At 35.8% G+C, this 16448-nt stretch overlaps 1 protein-coding gene and 1 non-coding gene across 2 annotated transcripts in view; both read right to left on the bottom strand.

The window, feature by feature from the left end:
• Nucleotides 1–485: 485 nt before the first annotated feature.
• TRNAH-GUG (transfer RNA histidin (anticodon GUG)) lies at nt 486–557 on the bottom strand. The gene has a single exon. It is a non-coding gene; the product is annotated as a tRNA-His (tRNA).
• A 4210-nt stretch (nt 558–4767) lies between these two features.
• The window catches only part of LOC136826076 (uncharacterized), a 40140-nt gene continuing 28459 nt past the window's right edge, over nt 4768–16448 (bottom strand). Inside the window, exons 3-12 of the mRNA XM_067082992.1 lie at nt 14824–15254; nt 13721–13874; nt 10805–10895; nt 9287–9399; nt 8510–8638; nt 8037–8166; nt 7160–7268; nt 6719–6905; nt 6090–6272; nt 4768–5792 (exon numbers count right to left, since the gene is read on the bottom strand). Coding sequence (XP_066939093.1) covers nt 5482–5792; nt 6090–6272; nt 6719–6905; nt 7160–7268; nt 8037–8166; nt 8510–8638; nt 9287–9399; nt 10805–10895; nt 13721–13874; nt 14824–15254 — 1838 coding nt within the window. The 3' untranslated portion in view covers nt 4768–5481. The remainder of the gene's footprint in view (nt 5793–6089; nt 6273–6718; nt 6906–7159; nt 7269–8036; nt 8167–8509; nt 8639–9286; nt 9400–10804; nt 10896–13720; nt 13875–14823; nt 15255–16448) is intronic.

The raw sequence follows: 16448 nt of genomic DNA, 5'->3' as shown, positions 1-16448 counted from the left end.
AGGCTATCACGATTATGGGATTTTGTGGATAAAATAATTTTTGTAAATTGGAGCCAACTAAGCGAGTGTATTTACTGTTGATTACACAGAGTGATGGGGACCTAATTCGTGTTTGTAAGAAGATAGTTATGCATATATATTTATGTATATATGTATGTATATATTATGTATATATATGTGTGAATGTACATTCATATATATCTGCACATATATATATGTATATATATATATATATATATATATATATATATATATATATATATATATATATATATACATGTATGCATATATATGTACTGCATATGTGTATGTATAATTTCCATGGGGCGTAAGTTATTCTAAAGCTAAACTTAGACATTGAGAAGTATTATGAGAAAATACCACGTATATATGTATATAGATACGTATACGATTATATAATATACAACATTGCTGTAATGCAATAATCAACTGAACTTATTTGACCAAAAAAAATACTCCGCCCTTGCCGTGACCAGGATTCGAACCTGGGTTATTGCGGCCACAACGCAATGTACTAACCACTATACGATCACGGCTACCGACGGATACGTTTCGAGAGAGAGAGAGAGAGAGAGAGAGAGAGAGAGATATTTCTGTCGGTACAGAAACTCACTTGCTGTTAAAAGTTGTGGATAACTCTACGGTATTCGCACTCCACGCTTGTAGTTTATATTAACTTTGTGATTAAAAAGATTCTCTCTCTCTCTCTCTCTCTCTCTCTCTCTCTCTCTCTCTCTCATTGGAAAACAATTCTTTGAAAAGGTAACCTGTCATTTCAGTGAAACATTTCAGCTTTCTGCTCGCATTTTAATTCTCTCTCTCTCTCTCTCTCTCTCTCTCTCTCTCTCTCTCTCTCTCTCTCTCTCTCTCTCTCTCTTTTGACGTTTTTGCTGGGTTATTTGAATTACAGTCATTTTTATTCATGTAGCAAATTCAGAAACCGAAGCTATCGTTCGGAGAGAGAGAGAGAGAGAGAGAGAAACTTGGCCCGGGTACATATTCACGTTCATATTTCCTGATGTCTTTATGTATCTAATATACTATGAAAGAGATTCAAGCTTTTATTCATATCAATAAATCATCCTTGCTTTGTCTGTCCGTCCGCACTTTTTTCTGTCCGCCCTCAGATCTTAAAAACTACTGAGGCTAGAGGGCTGCAAATTGGTACGTTGATCATCCACCCTCCAGTCATCAAACATACCAAATTGCAGCCCTCTAGCCCCTGTAGTTTTTATTTTATTTAAGGTTAGATTTAGCCATGATCGTGCGTCTGGCAACGATATAGGATAGGCCACCACCGGGCCGTGGTTAAAGTTTCATGGGCAGCAGATAGATCTGTTTTCGGTAGCCTTGATTATACGCTGTACAGAAAACTCGACTGCGCCGAAGAAACTTCGGGGGCATTTTTTACTTGTTAATTTTCATGATGTAACTCGACCTCTCTTCAAACGTTGCCCAAATGTCAACTTCCCCTCGGAGTAGGTGACATTTCTCAATTATTGATTGCCTGAGTCTCGTGGCGCCTCCGTGAATCTGGCAGCAGAGATACTTTGGTATTTTCCTCATCTATAAAAATTTATTATTTTCAGGTAAAAGAATAATTTAATTTGTGTGTTTTTTTATAAGCCAACGTCAAAATTTACCTTTTCCACCTATTAGTAAAATGATTTTTGCCTAGAATGAGAGATTTGGTCCCAGAAAAGTCATTTTTCTAAGGATCAGAAAAACAAACGCCAAGAATGGTAAAACAACACCAGTTTCACCAAACTTCTCTATGGTTTTAATGTGTTCCTCCAACGTAGGGGTGTAGTACTGTCAGTGTACCTCACGTGGTGCACTGTAGGCATTACTAAAGGGTCTTTGCAGCGTCCTATTGGCCCCTAGGTACAAACAATTTTTAGGTTTTTACCGTACCCCCATTCGTGCTCGATTTCTTCAATATAACTGTCTAATATCTCTGACTATTAGCTTTAGTTTTCAGTAAAAGAAAGCTATTGAGATGGCTATTTGTCTGTCAGTCCGCACTTTTTCTGTCCGCCCTCAGATCTTTAAAACTGCTGAGGCTAGAGGGCTGCAAATTGGTACGTTGATCACCCACCCTCCAATCGTTAAACATACCAAATTGCAGCCCTCTAGCCTCAGTAGTTTTTATTTCATTTAAGGTTAAAGTTAGCCATGATCATGCGTCTGGCAGCTATAGCAGCCACCACCGGGCCATGGCTGAAAGTTTCGTACAGCATTATACACTGTAAAGAAAACTCGAATCTTTTATCTAGCTGTCCAACCACTCCAACTCCCTCTTGTCACTTGTCTTACAAGCTGATTAGCCGAGAGCAACCCGGATCTTAGCTTGACAGCCTAAATTTAAGTCAAGGCAGCGTTTTTCATTGCGAGAAACAGTTCAAATTGAAGATATATTTGTACCTTGCTCGTAAGAGTATCATTATACTTTCTGCGATTCACGACCCTGACATTAGTTGCCCCAATTGAGCAGAGTACGTTTTTGTCTAGTTATTTCCGAATTCCTGGGATACGGTACGTAGGTACAAGGTACGTTTAATAAACGGTACATGGTACATAATTACGTGCTACGTATAGTTACTTCCTATGGACGCTTTGCAGTTTCATTTTAAGTTTTCTGTAAAAGAAAACTACTGTGACTGCTTCGTCTGTCCGTCCGCACTTTTTCTGTCCGCCCTCAGATCTTAAAAACTACTGAGGCTAGAGGGCTGCAAACTGGTATGTTGATCATCCACCATCCAGTCATCAAACATACTAGATTGCAGCCCTCTAGCCTCAGTAGTTTTTATTTCATTTAAGGTTAAAGTTAGCTATACTCGTGCGTCTATTTTTTTTCTGATAACTGATTTATTTTTTCTGTATTTCCCATTACTTTCGTTACTTCTTTCTAATGAATCAGATCCGATGCACAGTTCGTTACCTTCTATGTACAGGTTGCAATTTGATATTGCTCTATTGCTGATTAGAGATAATCTAGAGATAATTTAAGGTAGAAAATTAGAAATTATTAAAGGAGCTTTTAGGAATTTTTTTTACACTTTCAAAAGACTGGCCGTATTATATAACTTTTATTATATATTTTTAAATGTACATTTGTAATTTACAATATGAACAACCTGTAAAATAAACATACGAACAGTAACAGTAAAAGGTAGTCTAATAATACTTATGAATGTTTCAAAAAAAAAAAAACTTAAGAGTTAATGATATATATACAACTTTAAGGTTAAGGTGAATATGAATTTCACTTATAGTAAGACTTATGAAAATATATAATATATATATTTGTATATGAAGGTATTTACACTTTTTTTCAACACCTGTTAAAATAAGTGTTGGGTCTGTTATTCCTGGACAAAAGTGTTTTTTTTTTATTTAAATTATGGAATAAAAAGTTATTAAAATTATGATTACAAACTAGGATTTTTCATCCTTCAAAGGATTCTGAGGTTCTTCTTGAAAAGGGTTATAAGTGTTAGTTGATAGGAGTCTATTAGCTTACTTAGCATTTGGAGGTAATTAAGAAGAAATATGAAGGATTTTGATTTAATTCCTTGTACACACTATTGTATATATATATATATACATATATATATAATATATTATATATATATAATATATATATATATATATATATATATATATATATATATATATATTTATATATATATATATATATATATATATATATATATATATATATATATGTTATATATATGTTGACCGAACTGACTTATTTCAGAAACTACTGTGACAGCTTCTCTGTAGGAAAAAAAAAACCATTTTAATGGTCATGGGTCACATGGTGACCTGACCAATATTTTAGGACACTTCCCATGTTGTGTATGAGAGCTTCTGAAATTCTTTGACTTGAATGTCCATACTTGAAGGCCCTCCGTTACATTTTCTTCGTGGAAATACTGTAGCCATTAGTGACGTTTAGGGAATTGTGCATTCATGCAGAAGGGACGATCTGTCATCGCCCACTTTCAGACTTCCTGGATACTGTGAAATCCGAACCGCGTCTCGATCAAACTGTATCTAAATGAACTCTTGGCCATTATTTATTTATTTTTCTAGTAACTGATATCTCCTCTTTTTGTATTTCTCATTACATTCTTTATTTCTTTCTAATGAACACCATAATATTCTTTGGAAGCTTAAGAATTTCAAGTCAATGGCCCCATTTTTGGGCTTGTTCCATATGAATAGGGTTCATCTTCTGAGTAATAATAATAATAATAATAATAATAATAATAATAATAATAATAATAATAATAATAATAATAATAATAATAATAATAATAATAATAACTGTTACGTAACTGCTTAACCGGCTGGAGACTGTACAACCGTGACATTGAAGTTCATAAAGTTTAGCAACTTGAAGATTCAACATAACCTAATAAGTCTTATATAAATAGTCGAATTGAATGAATAAATACTAAAGAAACTGATTAAGTTTCCATTTGTCATGACCGACAAAATGTCACAGACTTGAAATAAGTGACATTACTCTAAAATTGACAAATTTTTTTTAATAAACTACGACTGACCACGTCTAAACTAACCCCCCTTTTTTTTTCTTGGACGTACTTTCTTGGGTCAGGTTATCGGGTATATTAATAAAAAATCTGTTAAAGGTTCATTTTGGGTCTGTGATAGATAGTTTGTGTTGATTTGTTTTAATGAAATTGTAGTTGGAATGATATATATATATATATATATATATATATATATATATATATATATATATATATATATATATATATATATATGCTTATATAGTTTTATTGCAATGTGTGTGTACAGCATAAAAGGAATAGGCATTAATGTTATTACCAGACTTAGAAATTGTTTTAATATTTTAAGTATTATGGTATTTTAAAGTCTTTAATACACTTCGTTTTAAATCTAAAATCTGCCAAATTACGTTTCTTCCTTCGGTCCAAGGTATCCATTCATTTGGGTTCTTTATTTTATCAATATTTAATCTTTTCATAGCCTATCTGTGTGAACTCATGAACAGATAATACACAACTAAATACCTGTAATTTTTTCTTAAGTAAATAGCATCATTTTCGCTACAGCACACAATTTACGTAAAAAATGAGTATTATGTTGACACGCATAGCAAATAATTTGTACGGTATGTATGTCGTCCTATTTGATTGTTAAGATATTCCATCCGTTTTCTCAGTCACGTGATGCAAATTTGGCAGTTACAGGACACATACACACAAACACACATACACACTAATAAGTGTATAAAATAATTTGTACAGTCTCTCGTCCAGTTCAATGGTTTTATGATTGTATTTCGTCCATTCTCTCAGTCACATGATGGACATTTGGCAATTGAGTGGTTACAGGACACATACACATACATACACAAACACACTTACGCGAACACTCACACGAAAACATACACACATACATTCATGCATTTTTTGCGAGCAACAAAGCTTCGATAAGAAAACGAAGAAGAAGATTCTCCCATGTTTGTTTACATGCGCAGAACGTATGCGCAGTGGGCCTTATTAGTCCTATACCAGGAAGATAATCCCCCAAATGACTTTTAAAATCTCTGGCGTTTAAATATTTAAAAATAGTAGTGTTTCTCATGCAGCAATCTCCGTCATCTCTCTTCTGATCAGTCTCGAATCTCTTGTGTGTCTCTGTCACGAAGAGCATTGGGACAACTGTCAAAGAGACGCAGGCCAGCAAGACGTAACTCACCCAGATGTATCCTGGAAAGAAAGAGATATTACTGTTTTAGGTTTCTTGGGGTTGAGAGTATTGTTTCTCTCTCTCTCTCTTCTCTCTCTCTCTCTCTCCCCTTGATAGTTACTGTTATGCTTTGTATTATAGGCCTAGGTTTTTTAAAGAAGAACTTATGAATTATTTCCAACATCTTTCTAACCCTGAGTTGCGTCTTAAGTAAAAAAATGTAGCTATTTTGTTACAGAAGTAGTTTGACCAAACCTAGCCATACCACTGGCTCTAGTCTATCCCATACTTAAGAACAGAAACTAAACCCAACTTACCAATATTCGGTATCTGGAATAGGCCCAGGAACACCACAGCGACAATGTTGAAGAGTAACGTCAGAATAGCGCCCACGACACTTTCGGGTATCGGGTACCCCAATTCCACTGCCAATTCGACCAATAGGGGCACCGTGGCATATTCGAAGGATACCCCTCCCGTGACTGATATGTAGGCTTGCACTGGAACAAGATTCAGTGGAGGATTAGTGGGGAAATCATCAGTTTTCTGACGTCAGTAGATGAAGAGAAGATTAGTCTTATGTCCACCACATGCTGGTCTTTGTAATATTTCAACTTGCATAACACAGATTTGCAATAGTTTTTCAAGTAATTAACCTCTGCAGAAGTTAAAATAAACAATATTCTTCATTTTAAATGATCCCTGTTTCGTTCTAATACTTTTAATAATATAAAAATATATTTTTTTACAAGACTAGGCCTATATCTAGCATTAGCTAGGCTTCGTAACATTTCAACGTGTATAAAAACAAATTTGCAATAGTTTTTCAAGTAATTAACCTCTACAGAAGTTAGAATAAACAATATTCTTTCTCAAAAATGATCTCAGCTTCGTTCCAAGGCATTTACGTTATAAAAATTAATTTATTTACACAAGGCAATCTCACCTAAGCTCGGCGTGACCACACCTGTGGAAAGTAACACAAACCACAAGAAGAAGATGGACGAAGCCGCCAGCAGACCGATTATGGTGATCTTCAGGTGTCCGTACACCTTGTCCGTGATCCTAGCTGTGATGAAGGCTGCTATTCCTGAGCACAGCACTGCTGTCACAGCCACTCCCATTGCAGCATCCTGTGGAGGAGAGGAAGAATGCTGTGTTGTTGATTCTGAAGGGAATTGGGTCCTTGTTCAGACAGAGGACATATTTTCCTTGCATGTGGACGTTCTTGTAGGCCTACACACACACACGCACACACACACGCACACACACACACTCAAAATGGCCATCTATAGCTTTATCAAACATGTTTCATTCGTGGGAAACCTTTAGATATTAAGCCCAACTTAAATTTAAAAAGGAACTCTTTGAGAAACATCTTGTTTACCTGTCGTATATTGACCTCCAAGAGCGAGAAGGTCAGTACACCAATCCAGACCACAGGCACACCAAAGGAGAAAGAGTATACGATGATGACCAGTAGCAGTTGTCGATTCCTGCAAAAACAAAAAATATATGTAATTTTGATGATAATGATAATAATAATATAATTTTGATTGTAATGATAATATGGTTTTGATTGTAATGACCATGTAGATGGCTCTGGTAGAAAGGTCTTGAGACAATATTGTTGAGTTTTGTTTTGAATTTTCTGTAGAAGTTAATAACTTTGTTGTTGATGAGTCTAAAACTATTATTTTTTAGTGCTATTGTTTTTAACCTTTTCAGTGCATTTTCCTTCTATTGATAATTAGGTGAATTGAGAGGAAAATGTCTTAATTTTGACTCAGTCTTACTATTTCATGAGTGATGTCCCCTCCATGGAAGGTTCTGTTCACAGAATTTTAGATATATAGTATTATGGGGTCTTCATATTAGTTACATTTTCCTGTTATCAGTTCAAGTGTTTAGTTTATGCATTATAGTTTTTATATGTACCATTCTAGACTTATATGAATATGTACCACCGAGTAAAAACCATTTCATTATTTGGGTGGTCCAATTCCCTTACAGTATTGACAGCCTGACCTACCCAAGACAGACACACTCTCACAGTCTTAATCCCTGACTATTTTTGGCAATTTAGCCCGCCAGTTGACCTTATTGACCTCTAAAGAAGAAGAAAAAAGGTCAAGTAGAGAATGACACATACTCTCATAGTCTTAATTCCTGAATATTTTTTGGCAATTTAGCCCACCATGTTGACCTTACTGACCTTTAAAGAAGAAGATAGAAGGTCAAAAAGATCAGTTAGAGAATCTTACTTGATAATGGCCTTGATTCCAGCCAGAAAGTCGATCTTTTCCTGAGCAGACGACGCTGAGGGTGGGGAAGGGGGCACCGCTGGGAAGTAAGCAATCACAGCTATCAGCAAGGCGGCTGCGGCACCAAAATCTGCAGAAAGTGAAAAAAATTAGAGATTTCCTCCTACAGGACAATGAAAGAAGATTGTTTGGGGTCTTGTAGTGACCCAAAATACTCAGTAAATTGGCTCCTGTTTAGAGAGGTAGCCTGCAAATGATTAGACCTACACTAGATTTAAGTAATTTATGAATATCAAGCCTGTAGCCCTGCACAAGTCTGGATACTTGAAATATATGAATATCCTACCTGGTTAAAAAGGTAGCCTGCTACTGATTAAACCTAACCAAGTCTAAATGATCAAATAATTGTAATACATGCATTACCACAGCACACACTAGACTTCAAGATCGAATAATTGTAATATACCACTTACGTATGTACATGAGTTTCATGATGTCCCCACGAATATCCTCCGGCGAGGTCTCTTCTGTGGGTGCTCTGACGATCAGAGGACCCATATAGATGGCAGCTCCTCCCAGCTGGCACCACAGCGCTCCCACGGCTGCGAAAGTTGAAGGAGAAAGGCTTAGTATGACGGATTTATAATCGAAAAGTACAGAGAAAGCTTAGAAAGTGGCTTAGATATGTATGAAGACATAGACCTGATTGAAGGAGAAAGGAACGGTTTGATAGGTTTATAAAATGGGAAAGAGAAATTAGAGAAAGTGGCCAAGATAAAAATAAAGATATAGGCCTAATCATGAATGAATTGAGGTAAATTTCGGATGAACATAGTACCAGGGCTTGAGAACACTGCTTGGATGGGCACCACGTGGCATAAGGAAACCTCAGGTCACGTGAAATGACCCAGCATCCCCAGATAGAGGTCAATATACTCAGGTCACTCAAGGAAACTTCAGTGGAGCTGGTCAGATGTGATAGCTGTAATCACACTTCATTTGGGCGAGTTCTTGAAAGATTTACAGACTCTTTGGGCTAATAGGCCTACAAATGACCTAATTTATGACTGATTTCTATGACCTAATTTATGACTGATTTCTACCAATAATTAGTTTATGCCACTTTTCACCAAATTCTATTGGTCCCTTCTTCAGAAAAACAACTAAGTACTGACCAAAGAACATCTCTGGGGGACACCACTGCCCAAAACCGTATTGTACACCTGTCCCCAAGCTAATTAGCGTCTTACCTGTGGCTGTGGTCCTCTCGTCAGGGGGAAACCAGGTCGCTGCCACCATGGCAGGCAAGGACAAGGTCAGACAGGCTGCGAAGGCGTTTAGGATGCTTCCTATGTGGCACAATCTGCGTCGAGATGGAGTTAAAGGAGTCATTTTGAGTAAGGTTAGGTTAGGTTTGAAATCCATAGGCCTAGGTAAGATTAAAAGTTAAAATAAAATGCTGATTTGGTCAGGAAAACATGCATTTGATTGATGTATTGCAAGATAGATTATCATTAAAGGTGTAAATAAAAATCTTAGTTAAATATATATATATATATATATATATATATATATATATATATATATGAACAAAGTTATGGGAAGAATATTAGGCCTAAGATGACAGCAGCTGTGAATGAGATCTTAGCTTTGGTCGTTGTTTATGGGTTCATTAGACTATGAAAAGTAAGATAGTCTGGAAAAATCTTTAAAATTGATAGTATTATAGTGCACGAGGTATCTCGTTACGTACAACAATCGCAAAGGTAAAACCTTAGGATTTCATCGAACAATTATAACTCGCTTTAGGCCTAGTCGTCAAAGAAAATGTGATTTATTTGGCATTATAATTAAAAATTGCCTTGAAAACTATATTATGTTAATTCAAAAACAATAAACAACTTATATATATTAATTTTAATGAGTTTAATGGCCCTAAAATCCCTATATATGAAAACAAAAGTTAAACTAGGATTTCATTTAGACAGTTATAGATCGCTTTGGTCGGCAGAAAATTCGTTATTTAATTGGTTTAAAAAACGAAAATCTCCGTTAAACTCAAGTTTTATCAATTAAAAATCAATAAATATTGTATATATATTAATTTTAAGTAATTCAATGGCTCCAAAATCCCAATATAATCGATTGTATGTTATATTTTGCTCATGAGGTCTGGTAAGGAAGGCGCTTCTTATTTATCCTATAGTTACCCATCTACTTACGTTTTCTTTTAATTCACTTCAAAGAAAACGTACTTATATTTAAGTGTGACTTATGTATATTTAGTCACTTTTAATGGGATAAAGTGCAATAAGTAGAACTATTTATTTTTATTTTTCTGAGAGTTAATAACGCTAAGAAAACCTGTTGAATTACTTATAAAGTGTAATGAGATATTTCAGTGTAATTACTTATAAATCATACAATTGTTAAGTACAAGTTAAAGTGATTATTAATGAACAAATATCTGAGTGTTTTAAAGTTTTTAAGTCTAGATTTGACTTTTTGAAAGTTTTAAGTCTAAATTTGACTTTTTTTTTTAAAGTTTGACTTTCTTGAGTCTAAATTTGACTTTTTTATAAGAAAGTTTTATTGAAAGTTTTTGGGTCTAAATTTGATTTTGTTGAAGATTTTAGGTCTAAACTCGACTTTTGAAAGTTTTTAAGTCCAAATTTTACTTTTTAAAAGTTTCCAAGTCTAAATTTGACTTTATTTTTAAAATCTTTGAACCTAAATCCTAAAACCATTTGAACAAAACAACTTCTCACACAGTAAAGGCGGCTTCCTGTGACGTCACGATCCTAAGCATAGTGGCTGTTGCTATTAGTACCACGCAGGCTATCATCCCAAGACGTAGACCTATGTGGGAGGAAAAAAAATACTTTAATTATATTTTTGTTTTGATTTACTTTTTTTATATAACGTTTTTGCTTGTAGGATGGTTTAGGAGTGAAATTAAGGAGATGTTAAGTTGTCAATACTTAAATTTGTTGAGAAAATTGTTTTTAACTAAAAATCATTTTAGATTTTTTGCTGTTTAGCTGGGTTCCTGTTGTGTAGGAAAATATTCATTTAGTTGAAGTCCAACATGGAATAATAATAGTAATAATAATAATAATAATAATAATAATAATAATAATAATAATAATAATGTTTATTTTTTGTAAGCAAAGTTAACTAAACGGTTTGTTATCTGTTACAAAATATTTAGCCTAATGTTTGGTGTCTATTCTCAAGTTTCTCGTGATGAGCCAATGATAAAGATAAAATTAGGGTTCCTATAATCAATGAATTTCCGTAATCACCAATCAGAAAACAGTTTTCGTTCCCTAAGGTGTTATCAGAAACATCATATTAACAATAAATCAATGGAAGTTTAGGATATAGGTCTAGGAACACTCGTGATGTAAGACTAGTATTTTTAGAAGGATTTTTAAACTCTATAACTAGAAAAATCATTGTCCATAGAGACTTAGGCTCTACTAAAGAGACGTTAAGTACCACTGGCACAGAGGAACATTACATTAATAATAAAACAATAGGCATTTAGTCATTCAGCTTTGTAAAAATCATTGTCCATTTAGGCTCTACTAAAGAGACTTAAAAAATGTTGTTTTTAAAAATCATATTTCAAGGACTTAAAAGTTGTTCAAGTTACATAAGTCTTCCCAATCACTTGCGTAACATCTGAGTGATGTTACACTTTTCTGATACTGACTTCTTCTTCTTCTTCTTCTTCTTCTTCTTCTTCTTCTTCTTCTTCTTCTTCTTCTTCTTCTTCTGTCATTTGACCCCTTCAGGGATCAATGGTGCCGTCAAGGACACCAGTGGCATGAAGCTGTCTGTCTTAATTTAATGAGTGGCCCTGTCTTTTGTTGGCGTATGTGCACATATAGGTCTAGCTGGCTTTGGTTGCTGTTGTTATTGTTTATTGCTAAAAAGAAAGCTTATATTTGTATTTTGTCTATGTTTATATTTATATTTAAATTTATATTTATATTATATTTATATGTATAACTTTATTTATATTAGTTTTCATTCCACTTTGCAAACAGTTTTTTTGTAAATCATTCTCTGATTGATGGGTAGTACATGTGGTTGATGTAGACTCAAGGTTTACTCTCTCTCTCTCTCTCTCTCTCTCTCTCTCTCTCTCTCTCTCTCTCTCTCTCTCTCTCTCTCTGTGTGTGTGTGTGTGTGTGTGTGTGTGTTTGTCTACCGTTGTTTATTGCAAATGAAATGTCCCTCTGTTAGTTGAATGTAATCAGACTGACTTTGTACCCATTTCCAGTCAAAGTTTTGGAATGTGCAACCTTTTATAATACTACAGATGTCTCCACATTAAAATGGTGGCACTATCATCACTGTTAGGTCCAGGGAATCCACAATTTCACCACCAAACGTGTAAAATCTTAACACAAAGATGGTGGTACCTTCCCATCTATAATACTGCAGGTGTCTTTACAGCAATATTATGGTACTATCAACTAAGTCAGGTCTAGGGAATTGAAAATTCACCACCAAACGTGTGTGAACTACTACACTAAGATGGCTGTCTGTTCCATTCCCGTGTGGGAAGCCACGATTATTGATGACATCAAGTTGGAGTGGCTCAGGTTCCTGAGTACCACTCAGGGTCACAGAGACCAACCCCTCAGGTTGCTCTTATTAATGACCTTGTTCCGTCTTTGGAAGGTCTGTTGTTTGGTGGCGTATTGCCTCTTCACTCACTGTGAAAACTGTTGTGAATTCAAAGTGATTTGGGTACAGAATTCATCCGTTGTTTCCTTGGGGTGTATTCTGTGTATTGTCTCACCATTCACTGTGAAAAATGGTGTGAAAAATGGTGATTTGGGTACAGAATTCATCTATGCTTCTCTGGGTGTACTCTGCTGCCATGGTCTCTCAACATCCTTTTACAGTAAATCAAAATTAGGAAATGGGTCCTTCATCTTGCTTCAAGATAATGAGAAATGGAAGACCCTTCCATCACCATCTCTGCTGTGAAACTTAGAGTAGGATTTTCATGACAGATAAAAGATTGTGAAGGTTTTGTTCAGTGCTTATAGTGATGAATGAATAAGAAAGTTCTTTCAAGCCTTTTCTTAGGAACATTCAGTGGTTCAGTACCTGATATTTATTCTTATTTATAAATTTTCGTCCAGTAAAGATTGTGAAGGTTTTGTTCATTGCTTATAGTGATGAATGAATAAGAGAGTTCTTTCAAGCCTTTTCTTAGGAACATTCAGTGGTTCAGTACCTGATATTTATTCTTATTTATAAATTTTCGTCCAGTAGGGTTATCATTTAAGTCCCTTGGGTACTCCATGTGTGGATGATGTCCTATGGAAAATAGTTGACCTTGAGTGAGTGAAGGCCTAAGCACCCTTGTAATATTTGGGAACGAGAAGAATCTCCTAATTTTCTCAGCTCAGAGATGGAGTGGAGATCACAGCTTCTGACTACTTCTAGCCAAAACAAACTAAACCAAACTAAGGGAAAGATAAGAACTAGATAATCCAGGTAAACTAGACCAAACTAAGGAGACAGTAAGAACTAGATTATCCAGGCAAACTGGACCAAGTAACTAGATTATCCAAGCAAACTAGACCAAACTTAGGAAACAGTTAGACCTATATTGATCAAACAAATCACAGCAAACCTTAAAATCTCCCCCAACTTACCCAGCTTTTGTGTGACCCACATCATGGGCACCGTGAAGAACACGACGATGATGGGACCCCAGTTTGGGAAAGCTGCGATTGTGGCGTCAGTCCAACTCTTGAAGGCGTATTCTGCTGACTCAGCAATGGAGCCGAAAGTGCCCCATACTGTGCTCTGAAATCAGGGAGTTCAATGAAATGAAAGTACTTTAATTTGACCTGAGACGTAGTGTCCTGTATCTTGTTGAATTAGATTATTGCAATATGAGAACTCTGATAGCATTGCTAAGCTTATTGATCACTTATATGAGAACTTTCTTTAAGTGCTCAAATGGCCTTAGATTGCTTCTGTGCAAACAGAACAGAAAAAAGGCATTTGCCTTTTCTAGTACTAAATAAAGATATTATCAAACTTAATTAGGCATTTAACTGGGAATATATATTATGGAAATCTTTTAGAATAGACAATTTCTTATGCTAAGAAGTAACTAAATTCAAAATTGAATACAAAATAATCTTGAAAATTAATCATAACATCTAGAAGAACCACGTTGATAAACAGTAGGCCTGGGTACTAAGGTGTTTATCTTCTAAATAATAACTTATCTTGTTAGTAAGTCATAGTTTAATAAAAATTTTTCTTGTAATTATATATACTGTATATATATGTGTGTGTGTGTATTTATTGGGAATCCATGAGATTTAAGTGAGGTTGTAGAATCATTTTAATGAAATTACAAGACGGACTACCAACGAAAAGCTGTTTATTTCTGTGGTTATAGGCCTAGACCTAACTTCAGAGAGGTAGTACCCTTGAACCCCTACAGAAGAACCATCCTGTAGAAGAACGAAAAAGGAAAGCTGGCTGTATCTATGGTTATAAGCCTAGACCTAACTTCAAGAGAGGTACAGTTAAAAGCCTGGACCTAACTTCAAGAGAGGTACAGTTAAAGCCTTAGACCTAACTAAGAGAAGTACAGTTAAAAGCCTCGACCTAACTTCAAGAGAGGTACATTTGAAAGCCTAGACTTAACTTGAAGAGAGGTTACAGTTAAAAGCCTAGACCTAAGTTCAGGACTTCAAGAGACTTACAGTTAAAAGCCTTAGACCTAACGACTACAAACCTGCAAAAAAGCTGTAGCGGAAAACAGACCAAGAACCCAGAACCTAATCTTGTAGGTCTGGTAACTCTGTTCAGCCTGGGGAACGCCTTTGCCATCGTGCTCCGCGGAACTGTTCAGGCTGTTGGCTACGCCGTCGACCAAGCTAGTGGCCACAGGTTCTCCGGAGGCAGTCGAGTCGCCCTTGAGGTCGTTGTTCTTGGCAACTTCCTTCGGGGAGGTGGTGGTGCCTCCCCCGCCCGCCTCCTTCTCCTCCTCCAGCGCCGTCGGCGTGCCCTTCTGAACATCTACGCTGAGGTGCATGACATCGAGGACGGCTGGGTAGGAACTTTCCGAAGGGTTGAGGGAAGAGAGGTCGTGGGCTTCCCCAAGGTGAGGTGTTGGTTCTGGTAACAGGTTGGAGCTGCCTAGAGAGAGTCTGCTGTGATTTAGGCCTATAAGGAGGGAAAAATAGACATATTAGGCCTATAAAATAAACTAGACTTAATAAAACATATAAGTGACAAATAACTTTTTTTAAAAAGTTTATTTGTATTATATAAAGACTGATAAAAACCCTTATAGATTCTGGCATTATGTAAGTTACATAAATCATATCTTGTATTAGGTCTGCATGTCATGTTGTGATTCTCTCTCTCTCTCTCTCTCTCTCTCTCTCTCTCTCTCTCAGCAGTAAAAATAATTTTTATATCATTCTATCCAGGCAGTGGACAATATACCTAGTCTTTCTAGTGGTTCTAGGTTCATGATGCCTTGAGTTCTGATCCAACATAGGAGAAAGTGTGGAGTTGCTTGCAAATAATTACTCCCAAGTATCAACCTTCACTTCAACTTGGCCTGTTGCAACTCCTCACCACTCCCCCAGAGTAACTTGCCCACTTAACTGATCCTTTCCAGATAACCTCCTCTTGCGTTTGTGAGTAGGAAACAAGCGTAACAGGAGCAGTACCATGCGTATAGTATATCATCTTATTTAGACCAACAGTTGTGTTTCTTGTAAAGAGTAAGAGATACTCGCCCTGAGGAATACCAAACAGGAAAGGTGTTGGTTCACGAAAAAAAGAGTTGTAAAATTTAAAAACGCCCCTGAGATACTCACCCTGAGGAACACCAAATAGGAAAGGTGTTGGTTCACGAAAAGAAGAGTTGTAAAATTTAAAAACGCCCCTGAGATACATGCCCTGAGGAACACCAAGCAGTAAAAGTTCACCAAAAAACGCCATGGACAAACTGTATCCTTGCTTGAGGGTGGAACTTGAACGCACACTTTCCTTGCTTGATTTATTTGTTTAGCTTTTGTTTCGATGTTTTTGTTACCTTCATTTGCTGTCAATAAGCTAAAGGTGTAATTTCCTTCCTCGTCCGTGTATTTCCTTGGCCAGAATTTTTATAAAGGTCACAAGTAATCTTTCATGCGTGTCTGGATTTTCGAAAGTATCTCACAGATAAATTTGTTTTTGCAATATTTCTTGCCAGTCTTACAAATACTGTGCTTTTGCCAACTTATTTCAAGTGTATATACGTTATTAATCACTGTCTATGTTTCTCATTTTGAACTATAATGTTATCTCAAGGTTACAGTTCTCAAAGACGTAAATAGTTACTGACTGAAGGCCCAGAAACAAACT

The sequence above is a fragment of the Macrobrachium rosenbergii genome, chromosome 40, assembly GCF_040412425.1.
Source record: "Macrobrachium rosenbergii isolate ZJJX-2024 chromosome 40, ASM4041242v1, whole genome shotgun sequence".
Classification (NCBI taxonomy): Eukaryota; Metazoa; Arthropoda; class Malacostraca; order Decapoda; family Palaemonidae; genus Macrobrachium; species Macrobrachium rosenbergii.
The sequence above is the reverse complement of the archived record's forward strand: the minus strand, read 5'-3'. Positions and strand labels throughout refer to the sequence as shown.